The 13,239-nt window shown below is 41.4% G+C and overlaps 1 protein-coding gene across 2 annotated transcripts in view; it reads left to right on the top strand.

Annotated features, from left to right (window-relative positions):
- PPP2R5B (protein phosphatase 2 regulatory subunit B'beta) overlaps window positions 1–12,948 on the top strand; it is a 76,740-nt gene extending 63,792 nt beyond the window's left edge. For both annotated transcript variants that reach the window (XM_088480014.1, XM_088480015.1), the window contains exons 11-14: window positions 4,147–4,266; window positions 4,875–5,002; window positions 7,768–7,869; window positions 9,482–12,948. In XM_088480014.1, coding sequence (XP_088336140.1) covers window positions 4,147–4,266; window positions 4,875–5,002; window positions 7,768–7,869; window positions 9,482–9,617 — 486 coding nt within the window. In that variant the 3' untranslated portion in view covers window positions 9,618–12,948. The remainder of the gene's footprint in view (window positions 1–4,146; window positions 4,267–4,874; window positions 5,003–7,767; window positions 7,870–9,481) is intronic.
- Window positions 12,949–13,239: the final 291 nt, after the last annotated feature.

The following is a 13,239-nucleotide window of genomic DNA, read 5'->3' as shown; positions in this document are numbered from 1 at the left end:
GCCGGTGATGTCGTGCTTGGTACACATCATGTAATGTGTAACCAGCTTTAGGCTGATCTCTGTGAGTGCAAAGATCAGCTGCTACAGGGGAGACTATCAGTCCCATTAGGCACACGCTTAGCTACACTCTGCCTGATGGGAGAGGGGCTATGCCAAATGGGGATGGGGGTGATCTTTTGGTACTGATGGGTGGGTGGGTTAGCGGAGTGAGTAATGACCCAAATAAGAATTATTGCCCTGGAGGAGGAGAGGGTTATATAGCACAGTGGAGACCTATGGACACTGGTGGGTGGGAGGATTGTGCAACTGCGGATCTGTTACAAAAATGAGCTGTTAGATAAATTAGAAAGTTAAGTGGTTAATAAAGATAAAAGATGGCCATACACAGGCCAACAGGGTCATTACTTTACATCAGCATTATTATAGGCCACTACACTGAGATATCGGGCCATTGTCCTATGTCTGCTGCAGTATCACAATGTGTCGGAGCCTTTAGACCACAAGTAGGCAGTATTTGGCAGTAAAGGAAGACTGGCAGATCATGATGGGACTTTGGTTCTGGAAACACCAGAGAGCACTGTTTACCAAAGTCAGTATTAGAAACCTTGTCACTTTGTCACTTACTTGTTGAGCAAAAGGACTAGGGATAAGCTGTTTGGTTTTGTCTCGGATCTTCCCACCAAGTTTGGGTTTCAGAATGAAGCAAAATGTCATCTTTCATGGACTCCTGTGCCCAGAGTTTCCGTGAAATATGACGTTTTGCCTTGCAGGAAGATCCAAGCCAATACCGAACCACTTATCTCTAATAAGCACCATCTTATACAATGAGAGAACACTGCTAATGAAAGCTTCATGTTTGTGTAAAAACAGTAAAACACCTCACCAGGCTATGTGGCACTTCTCACACCAAACAATGCAAAATATATTATATAAATTGCAGACTTGGCTTCCTTGTAATTACCTCTCCTGGGGAAGCCCAGAGAAGAGATGCAGGTGGGCAGTGGTGGGAGAAGGGCCGGACTATTTGTGCCATTAGGCCCTGCCCCCTCACTGCAATTTTTTTGCGACTAGTGCATATTTGAATGGGAAAGGGGTCAAATGACACAATTATCATAGAATCGCATCACTAGGCCCCTCTCTGTCCTCACAGACAACGGATTCCTCATATTATTTTTAGAATTCTTCCCACTTCACTTGGAAGTGGGTGAAATGCGGGAGGAGTACCTACCCTTCTGGGGTTGCAGGGGCCTACCGGAAAGATTGGGAGCCTCCCGCAGTTTCCAGGAGAGAAGCAAGTATAATAAATTAGCATTCTATGATGGACAGTGCGTTCTCCACAAAAAGCCTGGATCACCCACCACGATGATTACTGTATGCTTCGCATTGTCCTGCAACAGCCTAATGCTTATTTTCACTTCTGCTTTGTCTTGATAAGAAGAAACATATGTCAACTCCACGAGATATAATTGCTTTCTTCCCGATCTTTTACTTATCCCATAAGGCTCTATTTATAGAACAGAAAAAACCTTTGTTTCTGTCCTCTGATGAAAACATGTGATTTTGCCAAAAATAGGGCTTCTCTGTTTCTATAAAAGGCTGCAACTGGCCCCTTCTGGTGGATAGAAATCCTTTGTACTACAGCAGTTTCATCTTCCTTCTTATGTATGAATGAAAGTTGTAATAAGTTTATTAACAATACACACAAAAAATCATACAATATAGGAATGAGCGATGAAGAAAGCTTCAGAAGTGAGTCGGCAAAGAGAAGCGGCTGGCTATTATCATCAGTGTGTATTGCCCCAATCTTTAGGCCCCTCGCAATTCATACAGCTAATGACAGGCATATCTAGCTCAGATTGCAACTATCCAGACAAGCCCTTACTTTACTCGCACTTACACACCCCTTTCCCTACCCCATGTAAGGGAGCACAAGTACCAAGTCTGCATATGGTATACACGTGTTTCTTTGGAGCAGACATAGGGCCTTATTCAGCAGTGCACATTAGGGAATCTGCGCTAGTGCCGGACTCGCACTGCGCATGTACAGTACGGGTCCTGCGTGATCGCACACCGTCTGACAGCAGACTGTCAGTGATTGACAGTCTGCTGCCGTTTGTGGGCGGGAGGGGGGCAATGACAGCCTCCGTTTCCCTAAACTGAGGCGTGTCATCGGCCTTTGGGGTAGAAGGAAGAGGCCAGGATCTCCATCAGCTGACGGAGATCTCCTGGCCTCTTTGTTGTATCTGAGGTGGCCGGTTTGCGTGATCCCATGGGTCACTCAGCCAGCTGATGTTATCGCAGATTATCTGATGCTGCGTCCTTGGATGCAGCTTGGATAGGTAATGCATGCAGAAGGCATGACGCCTCCTGCTCAGGCTTGCCAACAATCTGGCAGCCTCTTCCGGGAGAGGCAACCAGCTTGGCACAGCAAGGAAGGCGTGACACGGTTTTGTGAGCGGGGGCGATTGCATCATCATGGTCCCTGCTACATAATGCCGAGATTACCAGCACTGTGTAGCCATGGCCATGATGATGCGATTTAGCGCGAATTGCGTCATCAGTACCCCCCGGACCGACCACCTATTGCAAGGTGAGAGCAGATGCCGATGGGGGGTACAGATGGGGGGTGCGGGAGGATGGTGCCAGCCGGGAGATTTGCCCACTCTTCTGGGGAGTCAGGAGCGACACCTGATTTTCGAGAGTCCCCCGACCATTTCGGGATAGTAGGCAAGCATATTCCTGCTGCATTACCATGATTGCAAGCACAGAATTGCATAGCTGCTTGCCTGCAGCTTTGCTCATCCGTCCTGTGCTGAATCAGGCCCATAGAGCACATTTGTTCAGTATGTCCAACTTAGCATGAGCTCCTGGGCCTGATTCTGAGTTGGGAGTAAAGCAAAAAAGTGCAAGTAACTGTGCAGCTTTATTTTTACACTGCAATTTAAATGTAAGTTTGGATAGATCCCTCCCAAATCTAAAGGGGCCCATACATCAGCAATCACAAAAAAAGATTCACAGATTCTGTTCCCCCCCCCCCCCCTCCAATGTAAAGATTCCCCAACCCACCAATCTGCGCTTGTACATTACAGATATTGTTCCGTGATCTGCAGATCATTTTCAGGAAACCCAGATCTGCCAATCTTGAAAGGCTCATCATTTTACTAGTAATATTCTGCAAATCTGCTGATTGTTACCATACACTAGCAATCTACAGCCAAGATTGGTCTATGAAATCCAACATGTTGGACAACCTGATTCACAAAGCGATCTGTAAACTCCATACATTGCAGATTTTCTTACACAATCATCTGCAAAACGCCAAATTGCTCTGATTGATGGCTGATGTATGGGGGCCTTAACTGTCTTTGCACATTTTACATCTGTCTCACCTGCAGTGCAACCTGGTTTTGCCAAGGAGCACAGTTACTTGCTCATTTGTGCTTTACTCCAGTCCCAGCTCAGAATTAGCGGTGGGCATGCTCTTTGTTTTTTGGAATGTTATGCAAACAGCCATGTATTGGTAATAAATTAAACTGGTAATAAATTAATTAGTTGTTGATGCATTACATTGCTGTGTTGTGTTCTCAGTGTCATTAAGATTTGCTTTTGATTTCCAATACCTGTTTGCATTTGTCCAAGGGTAGAGATTTGCCCATTCAACCTTATTTATTTTCAATATATATATATATATATATATATATATATATATAAATATATATATCTCACAGCAATAGGCGGCACTCGTCAGACTTGTACGAATATAAAAAAACCTTCTTTATTCCAACATGTTTCGGGGACAACCCCCGTCCTCAGGGACAAAAGAGGACGGGGGTTGTCCCCGAAACATGTTGGAATAAAGAAGGTTTTTTATATTCGTAGTTCGTACAAGTCTGACGAGTGCCGCCTATTGCTGTGAGATATATGGTTTCCGTTTTCTTTGGGATTCAAGGAGGGCACCGCAGCGCTATGGAACATATTGATTTAAGTTTTACAACTCACGGAGTGCCGGACTGAGGATTGCAAATATATATATATATATATATATATATATAAAATATATAAATTTTTGAATTGGAATTGTTTAGTTAAATTAACCAATGAATATTCCATTCAACTGGCAATGTTATGGCTGATATATTCTTACAGGTAATGTTCCTTGGAGAGTTGGAAGAGATTCTAGATGTTATCGAACCTTCTCAGTTTGTTAAGATTCAGGAGCCACTCTTCAAACAGATTGCCCGCTGTGTGTCCAGCCCTCACTTCCAGGTATATATGCTTCAGGGTGTTCTTGTAAAAGAAGAAAATGTGCTAATACATTGAGCTTTGGTCACCCAGTATGTGCGGATCTGCCCCTTGCTACCACCCAGTCACAGGGCCACTTAGAGGGAACAAGTCGAATATCATGCCAGTGGCTCCTTAATACCCTTTGTGAAACATGAATCATGAATGGAAACTTGCAGCTGTATCATAGAAGCAGGGTGCAGCTAGTTTCTTGAGAGCAAAGATGTTCCCACTGGCATACATTTGTATGTATGAGAATTGCACAGGACAGTGATAGAAAATGAGCTACGGCTATGGTGAGGTTTGGACTATGTAGGTTCAGATTTAGGGCTTGGGCCAATGTTAAGGCAACACATAGTCATTTCACCTGAAATTGTAGACTCTTGAAAACATGGGCTGTCTTGTCTCAACCTCTCATCTCTACTAGAAAGTGTAATAGTTGGAGATTTTTTCCTGGGCCCAGGGCAGTTGAATCTTTTTTTATCCTATCCATTCTCACCTTTACGTGTTCATTACCTGAAGTCATTTCCTGTTCGTTTTATTTTAGTTGTTTTCTTAACACTTCTCATCCCCTCATTAATATCATCTCCCAGGTTGCAGAGCGAGCACTGTATTTCTGGAACAACGAGTACATCCTTAGCCTGATAGAGGAGAACTGCCACACCATCCTGCCCCTGATATTCACCACCCTCTACCAGGTCTCCAAAGAACACTGGAACCAGTAAGTGTTGCACCAGGAAGGCTGTCATGCCCGTGTGTGTCTTGCCATAACGGATATTATGCTAGAATATTTATCAACTATTTCAAAGTAGACTAATATGTTAAGAAAGATCATAAGGACAATTACTGGCAGAATACACTACACAAGTCAATTCTAGATCTGTCTTATTTAATATATGGGAAAGATTTGTCTGTTTCTGTCTTATTTAACGTCTACTAAAGCAAAACAATACAAGTAAGAAAGCAAACAATGAAATAGAATTTAAAAGGGCCTCAAGTAGAGTCGGTCACATTTGCATCCAAAATGTACACATTTTCATATTAATTATGAGTTGCATATAGCTGAAGCGATGGCGGCAGTATCAGCCAGTCTAAGTAAGCTGGCAGCCTGCGAGGCCAGGAAATCCGCATCCCCTGCTCCACCCCTCTAATGCCGCATCATGTCAGTCATGCTGCGGCAGGGGGGATCTGTGAGCGAGAAAGCAGGACCTGTTCTCCACATGCGCAAAATGGGTCCTGCGTATGCGCAGTTTTCTGATAAACTGAAAACTGCGTAAATCCATACAGTAGCTGACTGATCTGCGTTCAATGTTTGCGCGTGAACGGCCGATGTGAGATGCTTTCAGTGGGCGTCTCTAAGCACTGGTTGGCGAGTGAAACATTAGCATTAGCTTATATCTGCAATTGTGATCTGTAATAGATCGCAGCTGCGATGGCATTTGCGTCCACATCTTAATCAGACCCATAGTCCATAAAATGCACACAGACATGTTTAAAGTGTATTAAGATACATTAAAGCATATTAGAGACACCAGACAGGCACATGCAATATTGGAAAAAAAGAGAAAATTCATTCATTCATTTTAAGAAAATGCGTTAACTTCATCCCCCCCCCCCCTGTGATCCCCTGTATTATGCACATTGATGTCACACTTCAGCGAGACTCTCCACAGGTGGCCCCAACATGAATCACTGGCCTGTCAGCAACTAACCACATAGAGCAAACTGAAGCTGCATACACACACACAAAGATTTTTTGAACGATTATCGTTAAACTATATCGTTTAACGATAATCGTTTGAAAAAATCATTCACTTTCTGAGTCAAACGATGAACGATTATCGTTCATGCGCGTTCAGGTTTGTAGTTTGTAGTTCAGTCAGACTTGTCAACTGAACGATTTTCAATAAGGGAATATGCAAAAATCGTTTGTAGTTCAAAAAAATCGTTCATTACACTGTAAAAAATCTGACAGATAATCTGACATAAAATCGTTCATAAAATCGTTGGTAACAAAATCGTTGTGTGTGTATGCAGCTTTATTGGTTAGTTGTGGTTATCCAATAGCTAGGATGTGCATTGATACAATTAATCATTGAACATCAATGTATGCTGGGACGTAGTTCTACAATCTCATGCATGCATACGCAGTTTGTAGCTGGCAGGGCTTGCTGGAACCAGTAGTGCCACATGCAAAAAAAAAATGTCTTTATCTTTTAATTGTTATACTCCATACCCATACCCTGGCCTGCACTAATCGGCTAGAAATGCTATCAGCTATTAGCATGAAGATGAAGCTGTTATTTCTTAGAGAGACTAAGGTTTTCTTATTACATTGTGAGCAGCCCAGCCTTTCACAGCGTGGCACAGTTTTGCCTCTTTTTAATTATTTATGCTACTGTCCATGCTAATGATCACTTGCAACCCTTACTGACAAGTGTCTGTGTCCACCTCTGATTTAGATGCAATTATGGGAAAACTCCCATAATGTACTTGGCCTACATCTTCCCTCTCCTGTTCCGTGCAAGGAGCTGTAAGTGTAAGATGCGTCCGTATCTGCATATGACAACCTTAAAACCTGGACTGTAATGGTGGGGATTGGGAACCTCTGGCATATCCATCTTTGGTGTGCATGCTCAATATAAAAATGTGGATTTAAAAAAACATGACTTGCATCCAACTCCAGCTCTGAGACATTATAGTTTCTGCAGAACTACGTCAGGGATAATGCTACTCCTATCCTATACTGGTTCTCTGCGTTTTTAGTACCATGGGAAACCAAACAGTAAACAGTGATGGTTTAAGGATCATTAATCCCTATATTATAAAAAAATATGCATAGGGCTAAATAAATACTTCTTATGGTGCATACACACGATCAGATTTTTTCTTCAGATATGGACGATAACGATTTAAAAATCGTTCAGTCGTTCATATCTGATGAAAAATCGTTCATATCTGACATGCCTGAACGTTGGACGATCAACGATGCGCGTTCCCGTTTGTCAGATAACGATATCTGACATCTGATGGGTTTGCAGTCAGACTTGGACGATTCCATTCATTTTAATGCAGTTAAAAATCGTTCAATCGTTCAAATCGTTCAAATCGTTTAATCGTTCAGTCGTTCATCTGACAAATCTGACAAGTCTGACAAATCTGACCGTGTGTACGCTCCATTATTCTAAGTTTCTGTGATTTCCCATTATGCATTAGGTAACAGAGCAGTGGGGGTGCCTATTCTATTTGAAATAGAGATCAGTTATCCCAATTTCCATTTGGCCCCCAATGCTGTAATTGGAGAACAGCATAAAAGAGCATAGGCTAAAGGAAAACACCTGTATCTATATTCAATAACCTACACAGTTTTCAACCAGATATATTTTCCTGCATTCATCTTGTAACAAGCCGTTTCTCCTCACCTCATACTCCGAAGTTTGCCCATTCCACCTCTAGTATCACTGACTCTTTCTGTATTTTCTCCAGGACTATTGTCTCCTTGATTTATAACGTCCTTAAAACTTTCATGGAAATGAATGGAAAACTGTTTGATGAACTCACAGCATCCTATAAACTTGACAGACAGCAGTAAGTTATCTTACGGAAAATTGTAACTAAACATGATTACAATATGGTTACATCCGTGTGTGTGTGTGTGTGTGTGTGAAACTTTGTTGAAATTGTGTTCTTGCTTAAATTAAACAAGTACTTAATTACATTGATTCATTTTCCAATGGATACGCTGGCCTTTTAGAATTTATGACTTATTATTTTTCACTTGCAAAACAAATAGCTTAGCACCTAGGACCTCATTCGGAGTTGGTCGCAAGCGCCGATGTGCTCATAACCGACTCGATGGTTAGTCCTGCGCACGCGCAGCGGCCGCCCTGCATGTGCGCAAGCCCTGGAGTGACAGAGAAACTCTCTAGCTCTGGAGCTCATTACCAAAGGGGCGGCTGTTGATGTTGATCGACAGCTTGCCCCATTTGGTAGGCGGGCCGGGGGGGTGGTTTCCAAAACGGAGGCGTTCCTTAACGAACACCTACCATTTTGTGGGCGACCGCACTGACATCATCAGTGATGTCAGTGGGGAGCTTCCTGCCCCATCAGAGCAGAAAGCTCCCTGGGGCTTATGAGTGCCGAGACCCAACCTTAGGGTCTGGTCGTAAGCCCCGATGGTGATCACCATCACGACCATCAACCTGGTCGGTCGTTAAGCTGTGGGTGGTAACCCACAGCTTAACTAACGACCAGGAGGCCGCACTTCAAAAATGAAGCGGCCGCCCTCATTCAGAGAGCGCGATTGCTTCTTTCGACCGCCTCTGAATGAGGTCCCTAGTACCTACCCTTCCAGTTAGTTCTTACAATATAGCAAGATATAGGTTTCCTCTTTCTGGTGAAAATGCAATCTGTATCAGTAATATATATATACAGTTTGCTACACACACACGCACAGTCGTTAACATGAAAATATACCTACTCAGAGCACACTGGAATGTATTCTAAGACTCATGATAGAGAGATATTAGGACAGCGGATACGCAAGCCATTTATTGAAGAACAAAAATAAATCATTATAAGTATTGTCTCCAGGTGATGATGTGGCGATAAAAATCACTTATACGTTATGTGCTCCAGATATCTAAAAACTATAAACAAACAATGGGAGCACAATAGTGAAAGTATGTTTTTCAAATCCAAATTCTATTCTTGACTCTTTTATTGTTTGAAAATATATATATTTTTTATAATTCGGCAATAGTTATAGAGTGTTTTTACAATATTAGTAAACAATTTTGTATTTTTTTAATTATTAGATTTTTTTCATTACTGCAACTGATAGCTCAAGTCTAGGCTTCAACTTACACTGTGCATGAGTGAACCAGCTAGCCAGGTCAGACATGCATTTATCTCCTGACACTGGCCCTGCAAAGTGGAAGGTCAGTTCTTACTTCTCAGGATCAGTATCACTGATGCAGCTGATTATCTGTTGCCTCTGGATGACCAGAAACAATTGAGATAGGTGTTTTCAAATCGCTGCAACAAGTGGCATTAGAAAACCAACCCTATCGCCATAGACCTTGAAGTGTGTGAAGTCATGCAACATTCTCTCTGTGTGCCAGTGCAGAGACAACAGGACAGCTAATTACTATATATCATGCTTAGCATTAAATGACATACATGTTAATTTTTTCTACAGGGAGCTGAAACGTGAAAAAGAACGTCAGGAGCTTTGGAGGAAGCTGGACGACCTCCGTCTTAAAAAGATGAATGGCCTAGAAGAAGCGCAAATGAACCAGCTTAATTTACAGCACAGCCGAGCGAGTAAGAGTTAGGAGACCTCACCACCACCTTCCACCATTTACCAGAAGACCACTGCAGCAAATCCACGCCCCCTCCCGCCCATACTCCACCCTCTCTTTGTTTAGAATTCCTCATGTCTTCCCTGCGAGGAAATAACAGAGGCCCATGCTGTGATCCTACAGCCAACAACAACACATGGGATTATACCATTCCAGGGAAGTCTCCTTTTCATGTTGTAGTAGGTGTATTTCTTGTTCCTGGAGGAGCAAAACATGTTAAAGGCTTGTCTACAAATAACCATTTGCCAACGTATGTCAGCAAGAGTAAAGACTTCTGAGAAAAGCCATTGTGCATCTCTGTCACTTCCTATCCAATGACATTGTGAAGTTGTATGAAGATAGTTGTCTGGACCAATCACTACAACATTAAAGGCTTCTTGGAAAAGAAACACTGCAAAGTTCTATAACTTCCTGTCCAGTGGAAGTAGGGGCTTCTGGGAAGTTCCCTGGATCTGACACTCTTTGTGAAAGTAAAGGCTTCCGGGCAAGCCTGTCACTGATCTACTTCAGTCATATTCTGACCTTGAGAGCTGAGGCTTCTGGGAAAGCCTTCTTAACTGTCAGCAATTCTCACTTTCTGTTTGTGAAACCAGAGGCTTCTGGAAAGGCCTGTGTCTGCTGTCTGTCACCTTCTGTTTGTGAGAGCAGAGACTTCTGGGAAAGTCTCTCCACTAATCATCTTTATCCTGTCAATAAGAGTCAGGGCTTCTGGGAAGCCAATTCTGAACCACTCTTCTGACCATGACCGTGTCTGCCCTCCACCCACACACACCCCTATTTGTTCTATTAAACAAAAGATTCACACACAAAAAAGTATAAACTAATGTCAGGCTGGAATAACACCATGCTGGATTCATGGGAGGAAAAGGCTTCTAAGTAGCCTGACCTGTCCATCTGCTAACCAGAATCAGGCTTTCAGATTATGAACATACAGTACCAAGCCAGTTAACAAGGCTGTTGAGTAGAAGATGACTAAAAAGGAAATTATAGGAATTTTGTAGGGTTAATGGAAAATACATAAAGGGAAAGTGATCTTAAATTCAATAACTTGCAGAGACTTGCATAATATTTGACATCAGATCCCTAAAATACACAGCTTTGAAAGGTTTCATGCTGCTAAATAAGTAAAAATTATTGGGCGATAGGGTGCATTTTACTGATAAATAGGTGTTGTTGATGGAATAATACATTGATGTTTCTTCAGTCAGTCCTTCCGCCCAGTTATACCTAACAACAAATGACGTTTAAGGTCTTTCCCTAACAACAAACTATTCATGGAAGATCTTCAATACAAATGGTAATGTAACTAATCATGTGAGAGAAACTACAGCTTTTTCTTCTCACCTTCAGCTTTTAGTTTCCAGTGTTTTGTCTCTGGTTGGAATTCGTGAGAGCAAAGGATTCTGGGTATCACAGCAGACAATGTGCTGTGGTCAGCTGGACTGGCTGGACTGACTGCGAGGGTGCAATCCTGCTAGAAAACCAGGATATAATGAACAAGTGACAACTGAGGAGTGAACCTAGTTTCAGTCCAGATCTGTTTTGTTAGATAACATTGCAATAAGCTGTTAACCTGGTGTCTATTATGGCAATTCCAGGGTAATTCCAGAGTTCAGACTTCAGTAAGGTGATTTTTACAGCACACTTTTGAGTTCTTATCCAGGCTGTGTCTGTAATCCTCACTACAGGTGGAAGTGGAGAACATATTTAAAATATACCTTGCTTTAGGCAAGTCGACCCAGAATCCTCTTCTGTGTTGAAAATTGTTAAATGAAGCAACATGTGGTTATATAAAACGTGCACCTTTTAAACCCCCTTAAGGCTCTACCTTTTATTATTTATCTGTATGTAGAAAAATAAAGTCAGCCCCCCCCCCTGTCAGCTAACAGAGCCCTAATGCAGTTTTAAGTGTTATTCAAACCACTGGATGAAAATCCTGCTCATTTCACCCGAGAATGGTATGTTCCAATTGTCCATAAACACATAATTATTTTAGACAAATTAAAAATATCAGTGACAACTGTATACAGCTGTTTTATGGCAGAGTTTACGTTTTATTTTTTTTTGCCATCGGATACTGGGAAAAAAATTCTTGTGACAACTGTGAGCATGATATTTGATATTTCTGCAAAAAAGGTGACAATTCTGACTGACATCCTGCAACAAACCCCAAGAGAACCTAACAATATCCTACATAGAGAGACTACATTGTGTCCAAAATGATACTTCTTTCAAGACTTTGCTCCTCTTCTGTAAGAGAAGAGAGAAATCTATATTAGCCCAATTTAATGAGCAGGAGATTAAATATTTCTGCCATTCTTTTCATAAATTTGTGTGTGGGAGGTGGGTGGAACATTGTTCCTCTTCTTAATGGTATGAAATCGCCTATTCTCAAAAAGTAATATATAAATATAATGCGTGCAATGTTTTCATTTTTATTTTATTTTTTTAAATGATTATTTATGGTATTATTTATTTCGTATTTAATATGGTCAGCGTTTAATTTGTTTAGTTCACTGAGGGAAGGGGGAGGAGTGGGGTGAAAATGATATTTAACCTGTTCACTGCTGGATTAAATGCTGGGTCTCAGAAATATGTCCTGTTTTTCTATCTATACTTTTTGGTTGAAAAAATATTAGGTTCATCATGTGCTACAATTAATATTCTGCTTCTCTCCATGATGGAGGAAGTATGGCTACTGCGATGCTTGGAAGCATAGTTATTAATAAGAAGATGACAAATTGTGGTCAGATGTAATCTTTTTAAGCAGCCATCGTACTGAAAGATGTCTTTCACAATGGTGAATATTTATTTAAAAAAATGATCAGATAACTGTAAAAATGTAATATCACCCTTTGGGTTCTACCTGTCATTTTTCTAGCAGTTTAGAAAATGAACGTACACGTCTGATTGGGAGCGATGGGCAACAACACTGGTTTCCTGTAAAAGGGTTTTCATAAATGTCCACAATATGTTTTGCATGAATCTTCTTGTTAAGTGAAATAAGAGTACCTGCCATGTGTAAGTGATGTGTTTTTAATGTCATTATAATGCCAATGTATCCTCAATTTTCATACAATGTTTGTCAATTTGGTGAAAATGACAACATTGGACAACCAAATTGCACAGTGTATGACCATATTAAAGTTGTATGCATATGTACTTATCAGCAAAACCTACCAATAAATGCGTTATAGTTTCCCTTTAAAGTTGGTGACACACGGAGCAATTGTGTTGGGCAAGAGGACAGTTTTTGATCTGTATGTAAGACAAATATACCAGTAGTTCCAATACAAATCTGACCGGATTATACAGTCAGTTAGCGGTGCTTATCTATATGTGTGTGGTCATAGGCCAACACCGGGCACCATATTGTTTGGTCTTTCAGTTGGACATCCCAATAGCCAGATCTGTTCATTTAGGCAATGCACGTTTGTCACCAAACTGTACACAGATCGGAGACATTAATAAGAAAATAGGCAAATCAGGATAGATTCACTTGAGAAGAGTTTAGAAAGCATTGAAACCAATACGGATGCCTTAAATACAAACATAATTTTATTGTAAACACAACATCCAAACAAAATTATTATAA

Source organism: Taudactylus pleione, unplaced genomic scaffold (assembly GCF_031769625.1).
Source record: "Taudactylus pleione unplaced genomic scaffold, aTauple2 ptg000250l, whole genome shotgun sequence".
NCBI lineage: Eukaryota > Metazoa > Chordata > Amphibia > Anura > Myobatrachidae > Taudactylus > Taudactylus pleione.
This window is presented reverse-complemented; position numbering and strand designations above follow the sequence as displayed.